This window comes from Nomia melanderi, chromosome 14 (genome assembly GCF_051020985.1).
Source record: "Nomia melanderi isolate GNS246 chromosome 14, iyNomMela1, whole genome shotgun sequence".
Taxonomy (NCBI): Eukaryota; Metazoa; Arthropoda; class Insecta; order Hymenoptera; family Halictidae; genus Nomia; species Nomia melanderi.
In genome coordinates this window covers 7,083,719-7,106,195 of record NC_135012.1, presented here as the reverse complement: position 1 = coordinate 7,106,195, position 22,477 = coordinate 7,083,719, and the positions used below count along the sequence as shown (strand labels likewise).

Genomic DNA, 22,477 nt, shown 5'->3' with positions numbered 1-22,477 from the left:
CAATTATAAGCTAAGATTTGAAAAAGTGTCTTTTAACACGTTCGGTAGAAACAGTGTTAACGTTTTCGTCCGACATCAGTTACCTTACAAATTATAATTTATATTTTCAATTAATTTGGAAGCTCGTTGTCTACCGTGACAGTCAACGTGTTAACGACAATGAACGGAAGTTAAAATACGTTTTAGGAATTCCGGTGCATAAATATTTTCGAAAAGTGGAACACGCGAATTAGCCGTTCACTCGGTGAGCTTCAAATTAGCCACCATTGACAGATATGTTCATAATTGAATGAAATGATGTAATCAAACATCACGCGTAATTCTTCAATAACGTCTGTTGCAGATAATATTATACATTCCCCTGGTTCCAAAATTAATGTTTCGGTCGAAACGTTCGAATTGTGCACAATGATTTCAACAGTGAACCGCCGTTAAATGTAGTATATTATAATTTGATGTCAGAAGCACAACATTCTAATGTTTATGCACGAATAATAATACGGAAAAATTGAAACGGTTGCGTGAAAAATAACGAAATTACGAACTGATATCGCGCGTTACGTTACGTTACACATTGACAGCAGTTTAAAGCAATTTTTTTATTTTTCAAACAGAAATGAACGTTTATACTGAATTCAGTTTTTAATTTCGGTTTATCGGTCGATAACAACTACAACCGTAATGAAGTGTACTCCTTTGACAAATTTTATGCTTGGTATTTAAAAATAAATACTTGATGAAAAAATGAATGAAAATGACCATCAAACAGCTTGAACATTTTTAATCGCGTATTTAAAAAGCTTTCTTCGTTGCGTATGTATAGAAATTTGAATAATAAATAAATCTCCTGAAACACCCATTTGCATGACATTGCGAACATATGGATATGTTTAAATAATTTTTTAATCAAGCGAGATATGCGTCGCATGCAAATTCCTTCGGATAGTATTCTGTTTATTTCGAAATCCGATGGTGTGAAATAAAATTTAAGTATTCCATGCAATAAAGCTGACGCTTTCCGCGCGCAAACCGTAAAAGGAAGCTACAAATAGATTTTGTTTCTGGTTGAGGGATGTTTATAGAACTATTCACATAATACCAAAAATGACTTGAGGTTTCCCTTAGTGCGATGCAGTCGTTTTATACGTGCATCAATTGTATTTATTGTTTACAAATTAATTGTATTAGGAAAATATAACAAAGTGTTATTCAAGCTATTGATCCTTAATGATACTCTGGAGAAAGAATCTCTAGGATAGAATTTATGTCTGCGTAAGATTTGCCCACAATAATATTGAACAATTATTATAGATTAGAAACTATACCAAAGAAATTATTCGTATAAGGTGATTCTCATTAGAACATAATCGATTAAATTTTCTCTAAAATTAAAAATGGATTCAAAGGAAAAATATTCTGTTTCGAAGGAAAATCCTTTTAATTATTTTTAATTGATACATTATTATTTATAATGTACTATAATATATTGATGTATTATATTATTTGATATGACCCACGTGGCCAATAAATTTAACGATCTTTCGAATAGTAAAAAACATGTTTATTAATGCTTTATTATTGCTTAATTACATTAAATATTCCAAATTATAATAAACCATCCGTTTACATTCGCAGCTTAATTCCATATAAAAGATTTCTTTCAGTTCTCATTACTACAGCTGGAATATCATTAATTGCTCGACAATTCACGTCATCATGCCCTGTTGAGTTTTTAGACTCTCCTAATAAACGCCCTTTTTGACAAATCCAATATGGTTTCTCTTACGATCAATAATGCATATCGTTCTCGTTAACACAGTCTTTGAAGGTCGCTTGATTAGAGAAGCATACGTAATAAAAAATTTGATGATTTTATCGTAACATATGATTCGCCTATGTACAAAGGTTTATCTTATTTACAAAATCTTTGCCATCAAATCCTTGATCGGAGTTCATCTAATCTAATATCTAATATCTAATACTTCAATACCTACGTAAAATATTTTTTACTGTAAGATACAATACATTTGTTAAGAACAATTCGGTGTATGCTAACGTGTGGATTTAAATTAGTCACGGATAAAACAGCAATCTTCTTTGAATGTCATTCGTAATTGCGCTCGGAAAATAATTTAATTTCGACAGTATTTCTTCCACGTTTCCCAAAATATCCGCTGTTTTTAATCCTTTCCAGTCGAAGTCCGGGTATGACCCCGCAAAGCACTTCTACCATTGAGGACGAGTATCGCCCGGCTCAAACGTTCAACTGTTTCATAAACCGAGTGGCTCTTCTTTCAGCTACCTTGTCGTAACTGTTAAATAAATAAGTAAATATAAACCATAAATATGTTGGACATATTTATGTATAAATAAATAAATAAATATAAACCATATATATGTTGAACATATTTATATATAAATATATATATATAAATATGAACATATTTATATATAAATATGAATCATAAATATATATAACCATATAAATGTTAAATATATTTGTATATAAATAAATAAATATGGACGATATATATGATGAACATATTTATGAATGAATATAAACTATAATTGTATTAATTTACTTCCGACTAAATGCTACGACTAATCGGGTAGTCCACTCTCGGAGTGCTCCGACCGGAAAGGATTAACACGTTCGCGATTACGATCGAATTTGGAATGCTCTCACTGTGGACCGTGCTTTCATTACAATTGTTTCACCTGATATGTCATTCATATAATTGTTACACATTTAAAACATAGTAAGTAACCCAAACGAAGTATTTTACATACATCATACATGTGCGATATGTTGATATAGCTAAACCGACAAAATGGCGTACGAAACGTAAATCGTACTAGCTGTTATGGTAATATCTGAAACATGCTTGTTATCAGCATTAAAACTTTGCTTTTCACATTAGTTTAAATTATGCTAGTCTGTGTGAAAAACGTGAAATGAGCTACTTTTCTTGTTGCACGTCGATACGATAAAAATCAGTTCAAGATCAACTATTTAAATGTAAAATTCCCCAACTTCCTGAACATTTAACAAGAGATTCTTTCTTACTGGTTCGAACAGTTTCATTTAGTTCCATTTTCGTTCGTGTTAACAAAGGCATTGTTGGAAGCTGTTCCTTTATCAGTTCGCGTAAACAGATTGGCTGAAAGGAATCAGACTTGGTCTCCTAGGTCACCAGATCTTGTAACTTTGGATTCCTGCTTGGGGGACTGTAAAAGCAAAACTTTGCACTATAAAATCTACTTAAAATAAATTAATTACAAAAACTGATACTGTAGGTGTGAGAGGTAAAACCGCAGCAAAATTCGGTCCATAATAAATTCGACGATATGTTTATGTATATGTAATTAATTTGTTTATTTTAAGTAAATTATACAAATTTTTAATTTATAAATGTACACACCTATGCGTGTACAATTTCGCATTTCATATTTTTATTATAATCTTTATATGAAGTAATTACATTCAGCAGATTATCGAATTAAGCACAGTTATCATTTACAATTCTTAATTTATTTTCGCGTAATTTTGATATAAAACACATCATGGAGGAAAACGTTCGTTCAAAACAACTACGTGAAAAGGTGACGTTAAATGTATTTATAAACATTCTGTTACACGACAATTTGATCTTAGTATTACTTATAAAATAAATTTCTAAAATTCTTATAGGAACTGTAGGACACCCTATATATAAAAAAAACTGAAGATACTATTACTTTCGAGAAAAGTAAAATTTTCGCAATAAAATGAATTACTAATAAAAGAGGAATGTTAAATAAATATATTCTTATAGGAACTGTAGGACACCCTATATATAAGTAAACCGAAGATACTATTACTTTCGAGAAAAATAAAATTTTCGCAATAAAATGAATTACTAATAAAAGAAGAATGTTATATAAATATATTAATATAGTACTATTTTTTTGTTTATTCTTTCTATCACAGAATAGATTATAAACGTTAATGTAATATTGCTTTCCTACTTATCGTTTCCACCATAAAATATATAATAAACAGTAAGTAAGTATAACAAAGGAGCATGTGTCGACAATAATGGCGAACATGGGTTTACAACCAGAACGTGACTCACAACAATTTTTTAAGATTATTAAGATATTCTATAATAATTTATATTACATTTCCGAACAGAAAAGTCTTTAATACATTCACTCTAGCATACACCAGCGGTGGTACACAGCTAATTAATAATATTAAAGTAAATCAACATGAATAAGTCAATTATTTGTCAAATACTAAAAACTGTTCTCTTAAAACAGACAAAATTTCATTCGAGTTATTAAACAACGGATAGTTCCGAATACAATTGCATTTATGCAGACTTCTACAGAAAATTAATTAAATAATTGTGTATAATTACTAAGTAATTAGTCTGCAAATAGAAAAGATTAGGTTTCTCAAAGCGATTACACGTTGCTCATGATCAACTTTTGGATAGTTTAAAGTAGTGTTGTCGTTTGTTCCTAATATGTGTTGGTAAAACCAAAAGTTTAATTGGTTAGGTCCATCGGAACAATAGACGGTACTCCATTGTGCAATATCCAGACTCCACAGTCAGCCGGTCCTTCCAATGGAGTCAACAACAAGCTAATACAATTGCACGGATGAAACGATTGCGTTGCGCTAACAAGTGGAACGCCAAGCGATCGTTGTGGATCACTGACTATATCTCGCGCTATCGTATCTCTCGGAATTATTTTCAACTGGAAACAAAATCTGTGTTGTACCTTCCTTTGATGATTTCCATATAAAAAAAAAAGTCTGCTCTACCGCGCAGTGTATTTCGATTTTATCAGACTTTTAGTTTTCAAAATAAACTGGTAAATACCTTAACAAATGGCAAAATTATCATCACTCTTACTAACAGCTACCACTGAAGGATATAATTTGACAGGAGTATATAGTGTTTTACTTAAGAGAAATCGCAGAATTCTATTATATAAGAAATATTAATGTATCTGTAACGCACAGAAATCTTTGACCATAGAAATTCGATTTTTGAGAAAATTAATTTTTTTTGTAGAAGCTGAGTGCAATATGAAAACAATTTTAGAAGTATATGAAAGTTCTATAGAATTAGATAGTTTTCATAGAAAGTATAAGTTAAAGTGTTTGTTTCATGGAAATTTGATTTATGCTGCAAAATTAATTTTTCCTGTAGAAGCTGAGTGCGATATGAAAATAATTTTTGAAATGTATGAAAGTTTTATAGAATTAGATAGCTTTCATACAAAGTAAAAATTGAAATGCTTGTTAGACAATTATATGAAGATCACACTCTGATCTATCTACAAATGATTTGATATAAAACATTACGCAGTCATTTACAATGACACATGAAACTATTTTTTATGTAAAATATACAAACTTCCTTTATTTGAATTCGTTTATCTTTCTATTTATTTAATAACAGATAATTCTACTATAATGCATCCTATCTCGCGGTATGCTGGTCATTTTCTGTTATTACGCAATGTGTCAGTAGGTGCACATGCACATGTAAAATACATAGAAATTGTGGTTTACAATTTGAGCTATTATAGCAGAACAAGAACATTTTTGGACAGCTTAATAGTAAATTACGGATTTGTTGTGAATGTTCTGAATAAGGTACTCGTCCAACACGAGATAATTAATTGTCGCGGTCGGACATCCGGACACCACATGCGCTAAGCGTAACCGAGGTACCAATTTACCGATAATAACAAAATGAACCATTTGCCAACGTCCGAAACTCTGGATAATACCGTTGAATTTTTAACGGCAAACGTTGAACTTCATTGTTAAATAAATAATAAATATACAGTTTTTTATTTAACACCTTAACCATCGAAGTTTCTCGGTAAATCGTGATATTCGCGAATTTCAAATCGAGTGTTAGTCTAGTTCTCATTTGCTTCGTTACAATTAAATTGTTGCCAATCGATTCCCAGTGAGAAAAATTTTCGTTCATATAGAAAAAATGAAATACTTTTCTATTTTAAAATATTAGTAAGGTTTAATATTGCTTTTCGTTTATACAGAAAAACTGAAATAGTTCTGAATTTAAGAAATTTAATTTTAAAGAAATCAATATGGTTTAATATTGTTGTTCATCTATTCGTTATGATCGTATATATCAAAGACTTTGTAGATAACAATTTATCTAAGAAAGGAGTCTAAACTATTGTTTTATATTATTACGCTTGCAATCATTTGTTCAAAATTGAAAGAATATATACGTTCACATGCAAATTGAAGAAATAAAAATGTAAAAATGATATATTACGATTGAAATTCTGTACATATAGAAATAATTGTTTTACGTTATATATTTTAAACAAGGTCTTTTTTTTAAAATTACGTTTAAGGTCGCATCAACTGCTCTGTGGTTATCAATGACCATCGTTTCTATTATATTATCTTCTTCATTAACTCTTGTATATATAATTATATACAAGTGTTAATGCAAAACTATCATTTTTAAGTTAGTTCGAAGACACATTTGTTTTCACGTCGCAAATATAATTTTCCAGCAATTTTTATATTGCATTATACGAGAGCAGCAGCGCAATTTTTAGTCCGCGTTATGAAAGTACCGCGTTATACGGGGTACTGTATAAAAATGGAGTGAGCTGATAAAATTGCTCACATGAAACGGTGGTATTGCGGTCGAGCGATCACGTGTTGGCGTTGAAGATTACTGACGGTACTCCGTGTATGGCGAAATTATTTTATTTTGCCAATAAAAAGCGAAATCTACGCTTTAGCTATATTTCATGGTTTCTGTATTAGGTTTCCCTGCACTGTATCCACACACGACGCGGTTAGATTTTTTTTTAGATACTAGCATTTTAAATGAACTGAAACTTGTTCGAAAAATTGATCATTTCGATCGTTATATAGATGGTTTAAACTGAATAAGTTCAAATGTTTGTACTGAATAAAAATATATATCAGTTTATTTTGGACACTCTAATGAATTACTTCTAAGAAACAATTGTCTCTGTAATTAGTGTCGATACACGAATTATTGTTAAAGCTGAAAATTCTATTTTTTATTTAAAATTGAATTTTTAAAAAATGAATGACGATAAAGAGGGACAGATTGATGTTTGTATTTAAATAAATATATGAAAATGGAATAACTTATTAAATAACGAAATATATGTATAAAAATGGTAACGTTTGTCGGACAGAGATACGCATTTGTCGAGCATCATGCATATATACATAAATATAACAAAAGTGAAAGTATTTTCATCGATTTATACAAGTGTGCGAGTTGGAGAATTCTAAATTTGAAATGGCGAAGTGCGTCTGTTCTCGAAAATTTGACCGTTTGAAATTCAAAGGTTCGAATGAAATGGATAAAGAGATTCTACGTTTGCTCGTATTATCCGGGTTATTTATTATGAAATTTATTATTCCATGTAGAATTTTAAAATAAAAAGAGGAAGATTCTGGATTTAGAAATATATTGAATACATACGAAAAATTAAATTAAAAGACAATTATAGACACACGCACATCAGTTTTAATTACAAAAATAAAATCGAAAAGAAATTAATCTCAGAAGTAGAGATCATATAATGAATTTATTGTTTAAACCTTCTTTCAATCGAGATGAATATTTTAAAAATAATTTTTCGTATGTTCTATGAAACGTGAAATTTCTCGTACGTTACACCAATTACCTACGATATGAGATTTAATTATATCTGAAATTTAACTATCTGAAATTTAAGCTACCGTTAAAAGAGAAATTGCTGTATTTAATTAAATATTGGCAGCGTTTTTGGAATTTACAAGTCAATGAAATGCTATAAAGTACAAATTGAAATTTTTGTTTTTAATTACATTAATGTGGAAGATACTTGTTTCGATTAATATTTGTCTGTGAAGATACAATGCTGAGAATTTTCAGTGTAAAAGCTTTTAAAACATTATTTCCATGAAACACCGGTATTGCCATTTGTATATAACTTTATTCGTAGTCATTATTTCTAACTACGAGAAACAGTGACAAAGTTTATAACAAGCCTATTGAATATCCATTATAATTTTAACAAGTAAATATAATTAGTTTCCTTGGTCGCCTTCCTTTATAAGCTATACGACAGAATGTTTGCAATTAAAAATAATCAATGCGCATTTTAAATATGAGCTTATATTGTGTACACAATTATCTATAACAGTTAGCGAATGAAATGGCTATTATATATAAATTTAAATAACTAATAACTACTTATACGCGTTCTACATAGGTGAAAAGATAAAAACGAATGCTTGCGCAATTCGTTTAAATTATGACAGATTAACATTTAAATATTACACTTGAATTAGGTGTTTAGTTCAAAATATTTCCCATATTTATAAATTATTAAGTTGTGTAATGTAAAATGTTGAATTTTGCAGAAAAGGGGAAATCTTATTTGCTGTTCTAAAAGATGTTTATTCAAAATATACTCGATCGAAACATTTTCGATTCGATACACCTCTGCCAACCTGTTTTGACACTGTTTTCACCAAAGATGTCCAAAGACAGCTTTTGAAATTTCCCCTTAAAATTATTTTCTCACTTTAATCGTTTTTCCTCAATTGAATTTTCGAGATTTCCTATAGTTAATTTTATAATCGTTATTGGAAAAGTCGAAGAAACAACTGAATTTGGAAAATAATTCTGAATATTTCAAAAGGTGTCTTCACTTTAAGTAGAAATAATGTTAGTGAATATATCCCTTTTTGAAAAAGTCTGAATGTTCACAATGAATGGATTTCGAAGTCGTCGTTACAAACTATTGTTTCATCACGCTGATTTTCCAAAGAAACATCGAAACGAAATTTGACAAATCAACTATGCACTGTTCTTTCATTCACAGCATCGTCTCCAACTGCTTTGTTCATATTTTCAACAGTTTTCCCATCGTTATCTCCAAATTTGAATTCATGTAAGAAAATTGCACAAACATTGATATGCAGGTTTTCAAGAAACAATGCAAGAAATAGTTATTATATACAATTCAGAAAGACTTCTTTGCAAAAAGTTACTCTAATCGACAATGAAACTGTTTAACACTAGAACTACCGCCGAATTAAATTGGATTTTCTAATTTGTCTACGGAAACCCTAACAATGCATCTATTGAAATTTCAATCGACTTATAATTCAGTGCATTCATAAATCAATTTCATTATTTTTTTCCCAGAGAAGCATGTGTTCCTTTTCAATAATTGCAAAGAAAGAATTTGAGAATGGGTCATTTTTACCCATTCGGTAGGTCTAGTGTCAAGAGGTTCAACGGAAAACAAAGGAATAACAGCAGGGGTACAAACATATGAACGAATACGAAAAATCCGACATTTCATATTACACGACCTAATATAAACAGAAACATTACATTTAAATTGCAAATGGGAAGATTTCGTTTTAATTGAAATAAAAAGTAGCCAGGTTAAATTATCTCTGGAAGAACCTTGGAGCTAGATGGAGCCCAACGTTAGAAGAGCAAAACGAGCAGTTCACTTTAAATGCGTTAATGGTTCTCAGGAAGTGAAGCGGGACTTCAGCAAAGCAATAATATGCATATTGAAGAAATCTCACGGTATTGTGAAATTTTTTTCCACCCAATGCACTGGAAATATGGCAATGTCTGCTCCAGAAGTAGCGGGCCAAGGGTGCATTGAACAAGACGGCGATGGCCTCTTCGAAAACACTTGGACAGGGAAACGGGGGAGCAAGAGATTCTGAAGAAATCACTAACAAGAACGATCACTCGAGTGGCATATGCTGATTTTTATGAAATCTTCGAGCGATTTAGTTTTCATAACAATATTCCGTTAGGAGTATTCGAAACGCGCAAACTTGGGAGCGTTCATTATTTGTTTTGCAACCGATGACACTTTATGTTTAATATCGTTTTCTTTGTGTCTCTCTGAATTAGTTAAAATGAAATCTGTTTAGAATATTTATTTCTCTTGATATAATTTGTTAAATAATTTCATCGTAATGTATCATAGTTGTCTACTTATAAGCCTTTAGTATGTAACATCTAAATGAACGAATACCAATTTTTCCTGGAACGATAAAATAAATTTTACAATAAATTTCCGTAAACGTAAAAAAGTTCCTAAAGTTTCCCTATATTTAGAACGTCTCTAGATGGAGTCCTTCTTTAACCCTTTCGTCCCTGAATATATATTTCTTCTGAATATGAATTTTGAAAGGAAACACGGCTGCACACTAATCTACCAACACATGTACTAACAAATACTGAGCACTCCAGCTATCAACCATAAGCAAAGATCCCTATGTGATACAATTTTCCTTTATTTAGGCGTTTCCTAGCTTCCCAATAATTTAATTTAATAATAAAATAATTATTACAATAATAAAATAATTTATACTTTCAGAATAAAATTACTATATTTTTTTATTTATAATACTAAGAATATAGGACGGTATAGATGGCATTTATGTCAACGTGTTAAAATGTTCGTGATACCTGTGTGAAGCATTCGAGACGAAAATGGCTCACAGTAGATAGTGTTAATAAAAATTCAAGTATTGAATCACTTCTACACTCGAGTATGAACGTGGCTTCACGTTAACGTTCTAATCTTTTGTTCCTCGCGTTAAGTTCCATTCATCTTATCAGCTGTCCCGTGCGTCGCGTTTAAGATCGTTATAAATTTTTTGTGATCTCGTAAAAGCTACGTTCTCCGATGCTTCACTTAGTTCCTCTGTCACGAAACCCGGCAATTAAATATAGCCGGCAGAAGTAGTGCACGATATTCAACACGGCCACGTGACTTTCAGCCTGACAGGGTTATGAAGCCTGTAGGTGTACGCTCCTCGTGATCCTGTAACATTAATCGAATCGAATATTTCAAAAAGATTCCATCGCGGACACAGGATAAAGTCTTGGATATTTTGCGAATATATTCGCTTCCGAGTAACCTCTGCGACTGTTTAATAAACGGAGAACTGTTTTAACTAATCTTAGAAGGTATTACGTGTAATTAAAATTATGAGCTGTAAAATTATAAAATTATGACGTTATAGATTAAAAATATAAATTGAAGGAATAATAGGATTTAAAATGAAACGAATAGAACACGCGCACAGATTTGAATTTTCCGGAGTAATTTCTTTAGTGCCTTGAAAATTAGTGTAATCGGCAGTGGCAATGTTTTCTGTTAAATGCAAGAATATGTAATACGTAAAGCCAATAGTATTAAATAAATATTTTATATATTGATAGATCAAAATAGATATTGAAATGAATAGTTTTAATTAAATATCAACCACATACCATGATAATAGCAATTGATGCGTAACTATTTGATTTCTTATCGTTTTAAAACGTCACCGAAGTATTTAAAAAGAAATATACAGATGTAAAGGTATAAATATGAAACGGTAGAGAAAAAAGTGTTCAACTATCGCGATGATATATAGAAACCATGGTGAAATGCGGGGTTTATTCAGTGTATATTCAGTTAAATCTGTTGCATGGATAATGCATTCGAAGAACAATTGGAAAAACCAATCCACAGAGTTCAACTGCAGTTATGCGATACTGCTGGAACTTTTTTCACCGTTTCATTGTTAAAGTGGAGATATATGTAAAAAATGATAAAACGGGCCACCGTGAAAAACGACACCGCGTGTACGAGGGCGGTTTCAAGTTCTGAAAATACGATGATTCAATTTGCAATATCCTCTTTAATCAAATTAAACAATTTAATTGGAAAACATATGTAGGTATTTTCTCGGTATTTAACGGTGCAATATTTCTCGAATCGTATTTTATGATTTTATCAATCGTACTGCGTAGTGACAAATCTCTTGTCCTAAACGACAATGACACGTAAACATTTGGATTACTTTAATTCTCCTGTATAACATGTGGAACTCTTGAATAACAGTTGAAAGTGAAGTTGAGTGGCGTTACTGAGAACTGAGGGAAATAGAAATATTTTATTTTAAATAAATACGGTGTACAGTAATGCTGTAATTATTTCTACGAGGAACGTACTAATGGAATCGTATCATATGTGCACGGTAAATGCACTATATCTTTCATTACATCGAGAAATTTCAGCATACCTCGAATCAAACTGGCTTTAGCACCTTTTTAGCCTTTTAGGATAAAAATAACCTTCGAATAAGGTAATGACGATGAATATATTATTTCTCTGCATATTTTTAAAATTATAGGAATTAATAGTTTGTTTTTGATTTACAAAATGATGTCATTAAATTCATCAAAATTTGTTGTTTAAATGAAAATACCCCACCATCATTGTCATAAAAAATGTTGAATGTTGCGCCACACCAAAAAATATGAAATATATATATATATATATTTAATATATTATATATTATATAAATATATTATATATATATATTATATTATATATATAATAATGTATATATAAATATGTTAAATATGTTAAATTCATCGGATAATATGCTATTTAAATAATTTTACTTGATACGCACATTTCATTGCCACCGTTGTGCTTTTATGACCTCTTATTATTTATACAGTATACATGCAGTGTTTTCATATTATTAAAACCGTAGACAATAACGTGAAATATTCATTATTTATATTATTCATATAAATTTATGAATTTCAATTAAATCTTGTTAACCCTTATAATTGGGTAGTTTTGGTGATTATTATAGATACATAGTATAACATGTATATTAATTCAAGGAACAAATTTTCGTTAATATAATAGCATCGTTTTGTAATGTATTAAAAAACCATTTAATTTTTATTTTATCTATTCTACTATAGTTTTAGAAATAAACAGAATAAAGTAATATTTATCTGCGATAGACGAAGAACTGAGAAAACCAAGAAAGAATCAAAAAGTATTGCATGATACTTCTTTCGAGGTGCTCCACATATTTGTGAAGCTTTTGAAAAATCGGGTATTTTCTGGTTACCAAAATTTTGCCGTCATTTGCTATCTCCTCTTGACGCTGCACATTGAACAGAAACACCTGTGATTTGTAAATCTCTCATACAGGACACAGCGACAACTTGCGATCCTTTCAGTCACGAGGAATCACAAGGGATCCGAATTTTTCACCAATCACGTTCTCGCTCTTCTGGTATCCTTTTTTCACTCTCGTAGGACTGGCTTTTCGACCATTTTTTACTGTTTGGTTTGCTTGGCATTCATTCGTATTCACATGTAAACAATAAAAATGCTTCGAATGTAAAAACTATTGTTCAGTTTTAATTTTATTCGTTTAACATCAATCGTTAACGATATTTTGAAGACACTTAATATCTTGGAGACCGTTTTAAATCAGTTAGATATTTTGTGAGTTGCTAATAAGTAGTTCTATTTAGAAAAAAAGAATAGAGAAAAGAGAAACTTGATTATCATATCTTTTACAGTAATAACAAAAATTCATTTCTATTTAAAAATGTTGTCTCGCGAAATGTAACTTCAATTAAATATTTTCTTGTACTTTCAATACACATATGTTGAAGTATTTTTATATCATTAAAATAGCCTATCTGATAGCAGAGTTTAAAATATATTAAAATACTGGATTATATATTGTATTATACATTAATTACAAAAGTAATTATCGCAGTTTCAATACACATATATTGAAATATCTTTATATCATTAAAATACCTCATCTGATAGGAAAGTTTTAACAAAAATTTCCTAAAGCGAATATGCTAAAACACTAGATTATGTATTGCATTATACATTAATTACAAAAGTAATTATCGCACTTTTAATACACATATATTGAAATATCTTTATATCATTAAAATACCTCATCTGATAGGAAAGTTTTAACAAAAATTTCCTAAAGCGAATATGCTAAAATACTAGATTATGTATTGCATTATACATTAATTACAAAAGTAATTATCGCAGTTTTAATACACATATATTGAAATATCTTTATATCATTATAATATCTCATCTGATAGGAAAGTTTTAACAAAAATTACCCAATGCGAATGTGTTAAACTGCATTTCTGGTTCACGGAGAAGTGGGCTATGCAGCACCGCTTTGATGTTACGAGTGTCGAGCGTAGCTGTTCCGTGTGCACTTGAGCGAGCAATTCTTAACTGGAGTTCACACGTCTGCAACAAGGTCTTGTCACACAATCTCCTGACAAACACAAATGCGCATCTCAAAAGTATTCTGTAATTACACGGTTAACGTAAAACCTTTGCGGCAATATTAATAGCGCTTTTCTGAGTGTTTAGAATGTCGCTGTCGCATCAAGAAATGTTAACCATTGATGCTGCATGGAATCTATCGAAATTCAGATTACAAACTGTTTTTGCATGATGAAATTTTACTTGGAAGGAAGATTTGACGATAATATCCTTATGAAAACTTTGCATTATTCGTTTATTTCTGAACATTCGAGGTCTTCTTAATACGTTAAATGCATGTCAGTTATCGATGACTGAAGCATCTAAATTTGAGAACAATCGTAACATGCAAGATAATCGATGTCAAATCAAAATATTTAATAACATAACTAAATTAGTAATAATGTAATGCAAAGATTGTAACGCCAAATAGTGGATAATTGTTGCTACTTTTTTTTACTAAAACGACTAACCGTACAGAAAAATGGTCAAGATTTTCGTGGCGCTTAACGTGTTAAATATAAGAACGTTTGATACCCCAAAGTACAGAGGACATTGGATAATTGCATTATCGTCCTCGATTTTTGTCGAACTCGCGGTCTCTTTTCTATTCGTAGCCCTTTTCTATATTTGAAACTTCAATTGCTTATTATAGGGGTAATTCTGATCGTAATTCTATCGTTTTAGTGTAATTTCAATCAGAAAAGCATAACAAACACGATGGTGAAAGTTTCACGCATAAGAAGTTAGTTTTACGGTAAAGCTATCCCATGTCACCAGTCATTATTCCGTAGTTAAACATAAAAGTGAAACAATCTAAATAAGCTACAATATACTTTATTCATACACAATGAATTGAAATTAAACTTCAGACATATCATTCATATAACTCTGAATATTTTTCTTTCGCGTCATCTATATAATCCCGTGTTTCAAACATCGAAATGGCTAATGCAACTGCAAACACGAGTTAACTCGTGACCGGACCACAACGTTTGGCCACGAAAATGCAAGTTAACCCTTTGCACTCGTGCGTCATGCTGGAGATGACAATATAAATTTGTTATAGAACTCGTACGTCACATTAGAGCTAACAACGCTAATTTATCCTAAAACACGTTTATCTCAAAATGTGATTATTGGATATCGGAAAAAACTTTGTACGAGTTATTAACCTTTAATATAGAAGTCTAAAAATGACCCTTTAATATTAAAGACTCTCGTTTTTATTAAGAAACAAATTTACTGTATTTACTTGTACTTACTTATTTAACCCTTTGCACTCGTATGCTGGATATGATAATACAGATTCGTTATAGAACATTGGAAATTATCTGAAAAACTACCACACTTTAAAATATCATTAAACTTAAATTTTATTATAATAATAACAAATACAATAAATGTAAAATCTTGAATTCCACCACTGTTAATAACTTTCATTCATTTCCAAATGAATACAAGTTTACACCCAACGACACTGAAAATAAATCGAGTGCAAAGGGTTACCTCGTGACCGGTCAACGACGTGTTAACTCGCAACGGCTTCGGCCACTCTAAGCTCGCAAACTCGTGTATTCACAGTAGCAACCCTAACAATATCGAATAAACCGAAAGAAACCCTACTAGCAAGCTCACGGTGTTTGAGTGTACGTACCAATGTTTCAGGAGAAAGCTTAGCCGAGCTGCATCACGGAAGCGCAGAGGGTGTGGGAGGTGTCGGCAGATCGCTGCTTCTCCTCCTGTCCGTTCTCCTCGTCCTCCTCGGCCGAATACAACAGGTGCTCAGATGAAGGCCTGACGACTGCCATTGCGCCCCGGAAAGGCGCGGAACGGGCATAGCGACGCACCGTCACGACGTTGGACAGTGTCGTGACACGGCACTGCAATACAATACGAACTTTTATATTATCGCTAAAGAATGAACGTAGCGAAGAGTGTGTGAGCGAACAAGAGAGAGAGAGAGCGAAAGAGAGAGCGCGAGAGAGAGAGAGAGAGAAAAAGAATGGAAAAATGAAAAGGGGGTTGAAGCGTTGCGCGAGAAAGGACTGCACGAAGGGGAGGGGTTGGCAGCGCTGATTCAACATTGTTCTTGGCCCAATTGAAAGTGACTGTTTCTGCGTCGCTGCACGCCAGTGTTTCCGTTTCACCGATGATTCTTCCTCTACCGGTCGGATTACGAAAGTACGTCAACTTTAGGCCTTTGTCCTTACAGGTATTTTCATGACGTCTCTATGTATATCGGGAGACAAACACGGTCACTTCAACGACTCGCGTGATACTTGCAGACGGTAGCTTGGAAAGTTGTGATAATCACGAGGAAAGCAATACTAATAAAAAAAATGGCTCGGAATTGGCCTAATGGGACTTTCTAACGGTTCACAAGCGAATGAATTGTTCGTAAATTGTCGAAGCTTCGGTAGTTTTAAATAATTTCTATCGTGTGCGATAAGTTATTCGAGCCTTGGACGACTAGGTTCCCTCGGAATCGTTTGATTTTAGCGTATTCACCGATTTCGTAACCGCGATCATTTGAATATTGGGATTTGCTGGTTTGTAAGGAAATAATGGTGGCTCCGAAATTGAATATTCGTTCGAGAGGTTTTATGTAGTATCGTTGATTTTCTTAGCAAATAAAACTTGGGAGTCGACGGTTTTGAATTTTTCTGGTTAAGTCAGTGTGATTCTCCTTATCCGTAGGTTGATTACGTTTTACATATCGAGGATAAAATCAAAATGTGTCGTGCTTTATATATGTTATCCTTTTTTCGTTTCAATGTACCAAAGTCTCTGGCACAGTGAAATGCACGCTGATAGTATTAATTAGAGCGTAAGTATATCAACATTATTGGTTTGTATTCTCCTGTGCAAAAGGTGACTTCATACTTGTGCATAAATCCGATGAATTTCTGTTCAAAGTTACTTCAGCCATTTACAAATGAAATGAATATGCAAAAGAATTTTCCATTTCGTTTGAACTGTATTTATCCAAAAAGGTAAAGAAAACTTTTCTCTTGATTACTCCCTCTGTTCTAAATTATGATACACATTTGAATTTCGTTTTTCGTTCCATAATATGGTATACGAAAGATACACATTTGATTATTTTATTATGTAATTAGGAAGAAGTTTACACAGCACGTAACTATAATATCAATACGATTAACAAAACCGCAGCAAATCAGGAATCGTATAATCAGAAAGCAATCGACACTGCACGTAACAACAATATCAGTAACTAAGGATTTAAATAATACTTCTAAAGAAATTACTTAATTAATCTTTAAATATAAACTTTATTTAACGTCGTTTAGAAACATTATTTAAATGTTCAATTACTGGTATCGTTGTTACGTGCTCTATGAATTGCTGCCTGATTACACAACTCCTGATTAGCTGCAGATTTGCTGATCGTGTTGGTATTATTGTTACGTGCTATTACACAATTCCTAATTAGCTGCAGTATTGTTAATCGCGCCGTGACTCGAGTCTTTATCCTACGATTCCTTTCACAAATCTGCTTGATAGAACTACTTTATCGTTAACAATTTAATAAGAAAGAAAAAGAATGGAATGTTTACTCTGACGGTTAAAGATTGATAATAGTCACACAATATTTCGTTTACATAAAGAATAAATAAATAACGTTTAGAAGAAGAAGATGAAGATTTATAGCTTTATTTATCTACAAATTTAATTTATACGCTGTTAGCTTCCATATTGTCATCTTAACGAATGACACTTCAATTTTCTTCAATTTTCACTGCTTCAAGTAACCGTATTTCACGAAAGAGTTCAACCAGGTTAAAACCAGTTATGCAAACGTCTGGAACGTTTTTCTTTAGACTACTACGAGTCATAAAGACTTCGTTTAATCCCATTACAATGTATAATCAGAAAATTTCAGAGAAATGTACACCATAATATGGGATAGAGGGAGTATTATATATTCCGATGGTCCTTAAGGAATAAAATAAATCGCTCGGCGACCATTTTTATTTGAAATTAAATATCTATTACTGTACAACGTCAGTTTTAGAATAGAAATATTTTCTAAATGATTTCTTTTATTTTCAAAAACATTATAAATTCTTTATGATTATACTGGACAACGTTACTGTAATAAAAAAGTTTACACCTTTTCTTTTATTAATCAGAGTGATACAAATACCTATATTCCCTACAGACTTGAATTTCTTTATACATTCGAGAAAAATCACACTCGTTATGATTTGTAATTTTTCATTTAAAGCCTTGAACATTCACGATTCAATTATTCACGAAAGAGGATGTTAGTAGATATTAAATAACCAGCAATGCCTCTGAACTTGTTGATAATTTCAAAGTAGCGTTATATTAACTGCAAGTGCGGCAACTCTTAAATCGCTTATGCAAAGTCCGGTCCTTTATGCAAGAGATGTGGATTTATCGTCGCAACTTCTGAGAAATTGTCCACTTTTCATTTTAAAGCAGCGATGAATAAATAACCGTGATTCAGTTTAAAGTTGTCAGTGCGCGTCTGGTTTATACACCTACTATTCGGCATTTGGATTCTTTCATGCTGATGAGACAATTCTTCACCGGAACTATTGGATAAAGCAAGTGAGACAGAACAGAATGCAAGGCAATAAATATGGAGAATGATTCATACAGGAATGAAGGGGAACATTTTTCTATTTGTCACTATCTTCCTCGACCTCTTGCTTTTTAATATCGTGTCAGCCTCGTGACGAAGATCACGAATATTATTTTATAAATTTAGTAAACCGCCATATTTACCAAACTTTCGACTCCATTGTTATAATATTTATATATAAACGTAAAATCATTTGCTTTCAACATTTTAACAATTGATACTTATAAAGATAAATATGAAAGAAATTACATTAACTTCGAAAAAGATGAAAACATTTTGAAACCATCCAAATCGCAACTTACATTGTTTCCCTTCGTTTCATTTTCAGTTATTTCTTTCACATACACGCGAAATACCTAGAAAGTTCACGGAACTATTAACCCTTTGCACTCGACAGGTGATTTACATTATTTGATTTCATACAGTAAAATTATAAAATTTGATATTTAATATTATACCTCGTATAATGCGTCAGTTTTAGAAATATTGAAATAAAATAGGTTTATCTCATCTCAAATGAAATATCATCTTTATCTCATCAGAAAATGTTAAAATATTTCTAGCGAAAAACTTCGGAGTGCAAAAGGTTAATACAAAGGTATCTATTCCATTCTGGCTCCGTGAATAATGAAAATTGACGCAATTTTTCCGGCCGACACTGAATTTTCCAGGCGAGCGACATTATTTCATTTCTTAAGATGTCGAGCGTTATAACTTCCGACCATTATTGTTTCCAAACTAATTTAACATCCGGCGAACTTCCGTTGTAAGTTTCGGTCATTCGGAGTTGGTGCATGGACCTACCCTCTCCAATAGTTCAACGCTCGAGTTGTCACCCACGACTTTGCATTTACCGTTCACATCCTCCTTTCTTGGCTTCATCCCCTAATGGAAATACTCACCGATCAGTTGGCACGCGTAGTCCACTCAAAAATAGAAGATATCGATATCTTAGCCAACTACCGTAAAAGTGAACGCTAACTCGATACTTATACGAGGATCGATACTCGATTATCATTTGAATGAATCCCTAATAAATACTTTTATTACAAACATTTCATAACTTACCTTTTGGAGGCCACTTTTCCTCAAACAACTATCATCTCTGCAAACTATATTGTTGTATACCGCGAGAAAAAATTGACAAGATGAAATATACTAATATATAAATATATTTCACCCGTAAAATCATACGTGTAGATTTCTATTCTGACGAGTCCCCAATTGTATGAATAAATCCCGAAAGATACCCAATTTGTTTAACAGAAAACAACAGTTTATTAAATAACAGTAACAACTACACTAATACTATTTACTAATACGCTAATCAGTGGCTTGCTCTAACTCTCGCTTAACACGTTTACACCGGCACAATAATTCACGTTTTTCCCCATTTGGCGACGAAATTCTTAAAATTTTTGAAAATATTGAAATTATCAGTAAGTAAATTAATTTTTAACTATATGGCAATTTTTTCTATTCGCCAAACCAGTTTAACGAACTACGTATTCGATGATATTGAGTCATCTATGGTACACGCAGTCTCATATGATTAGACTCTCACCTTAGACTCACGCTAAACTTTCACCCCAGGCTCTAGGTTCTGAACTCTAACCTCGCCCATCACCGAACTTCCACGCACTTTCATATTTCACCCCGAATCGCTCTTCTTTTATTTTCACATGTATCCCGTATCACTTGCACTCAAACCCTTGCACTCATAGCCAAAGTTCACGCAGTCACGTACTCCCAGGAGATCACTTGATGAGAAATTCAGCTAATTAATCTCCATTTTCTCTCACTCAATTTCCTATCGATTTAATTTCCTAATTCCTGATATGTTCGATCACTAATTTATTGTTCGTCAATACGGTTACACGTTGCCAATAAAAATGATAAAACTATAACCTAGAAAGACACCTCTTACCTCTATGCTGTTCCGCTAGTCACCTCCTACTACACACACTAATCGCTGCATTCTCGCAGTCCAGTCGCTCAGTCTCACTCTTCCTTTCTCCTTTAGCCACCGAAGATTTTCCAAACGCAGTCACTCTATTTCCCAAACACACCGGCGCCATCCAGTCGCGAGACGAGCAGACCACACGCAGAAGAGTCATGCCGCATACCCTAAATACAGAGCAGATGAAGTAACTAGGTCAATAGACTGTCGGCACTAAGTTTAGAATTCAAATGCACCGGTTCCATAAAATTTGGATACTTACCTACTAAAACATGAAAGGGAAACGTCTAGAATCACCAATCCTTAAGGCTCCCACACACATTGTAACCTTCGTCATATGTCCGCATCGCTACAAGCAATGGTTTGAGTCTTTCAAGCTTCCATAATAGATGTCGCACTCAAACAAAAAGTGAAAAAGACTCCATCGCTTGTAGCGATGCCTGCATAACCACAAGTTTAGTGTGAACGGAAGCTTTTAGAGGCGAACGAATCGTTGTAACTTCGGAGTTGTCCTGTAGAAGATCTCTGAAAACAGTGAATCATTAAAGCAACACGGCGCGTAACAGATAATGTAGACTGATCATCCAACAATATCCTCTCCATCTTTTTTCTATGTTCCCTGATTCACTCGTGGCACATTGCGCAGCTGAAATGGAAACGATCTATCCCTAAATGATCGTGGAACGCCCAGTAAATTACGTTCGATGGGAAAAGGGGACATCCAGCAACTCACGCGGCAAAAATGCCATAGATATATCAAGCACAGGACGATCACGTAATATATTCTGCCGGCCTCTTCTTTGTTATAGAAATTATAGGCGCATCGATCGCTTAGAGTTGCTAAAGTTATGGGTGACACCTGCGTATAAATTGAAAAGCTTCGAAGCACATAGAAGTTGCTGGGTGTATAACCATAATTTAGAAAACATCCTCCGTAAATCGTACGCCAGCGTACGCGTTACTTCTTACATACATTCAAAAAGTTTCCGTTTCAGTCTGCCACTCGAGATACTCGCAGTATACGCTTGACTGAATGACACCGTGCCATCAGTCTCCATGAACGCGTTTCACGACTGCTGACGCGGTCTAACGCATAAATACGAGGTGTGAAGATGCTGACGGCAGAGGATGTGTGGACACCGATTTCCTGCGCTGGTAAACGACGCGACGCGACGCCCGAATCGCGTTCAAGGGCTACAGTTTATCTCGCATGTTTCGCTGAAACATTCACTGCCGCTCCGGCGATTTAAGTGTCCACCTGACGAAACTGTTGCTGCATAAAGACGTCTTTAACGATAAACGTGCTGGCAGTTTGTGTACACCCACTTCTACCGTAACCGGTGAAATCATTTATTTTAAAATGAAGGAGAATGAATTAAACGATACATTTTTGTTAATGAAATAGAACGAAGAGGAAAGACAGAAATTGAAGAACCGATAAATCGGGCAATATAAGAATTGATATAAAAATTAATGGAGATAAGGAAGTACAAGATTTTTCAATCAAATTTTAAAATTTTAAAACCGATTTCATTTGACCGATTACAGTATGTTTAGTGTTAAAAAAGAATCCGAAAATTTATCCGAGGATTGCATTAAGTTTTGTGGAAAATACATGTGAAGTGTTTGATTAGATGTAGTTAATATTTTGCAGAGAGATTCTATATGTTGAGATAAAATGGAAATAGAGTAATGAAACTGTGGTA

General features: G+C 32.7%; 1 protein-coding gene and 1 long non-coding RNA gene across 4 annotated transcripts in view; one reads left to right on the top strand and one right to left on the bottom strand.

The window, feature by feature from the left end:
- LOC116433776 (zwei Ig domain protein zig-8) overlaps window positions 1-15,968 on the top strand; it is a 129,693-nt gene extending 113,725 nt beyond the window's left edge. The window contains exon 6 of the mRNA XM_031992254.2: window positions 15,844-15,968. Within this exon, the coding sequence (XP_031848114.1) occupies window positions 15,844-15,968 (125 nt within the window). The remainder of the gene's footprint in view (window positions 1-15,843) is intronic.
- On the bottom strand, window positions 13,679-21,144 carry LOC116433777 (uncharacterized). 3 transcript variants are annotated; one of them, XR_004236365.2, is made up of 4 exons: window positions 21,034-21,144; window positions 20,739-20,938; window positions 15,833-16,058; window positions 13,679-14,218 (listed from the first exon to the last, which is right to left on the bottom strand). It is a non-coding gene; the product is annotated as an uncharacterized LOC116433777 (long non-coding RNA). The 3 variants fall into 3 exon arrangements; XR_004236366.2 differs by having other exon boundaries at window positions 13,679-14,185; XR_004236364.2 differs by having other exon boundaries at window positions 13,680-14,157.
- Window positions 21,145-22,477: the final 1,333 nt, after the last annotated feature.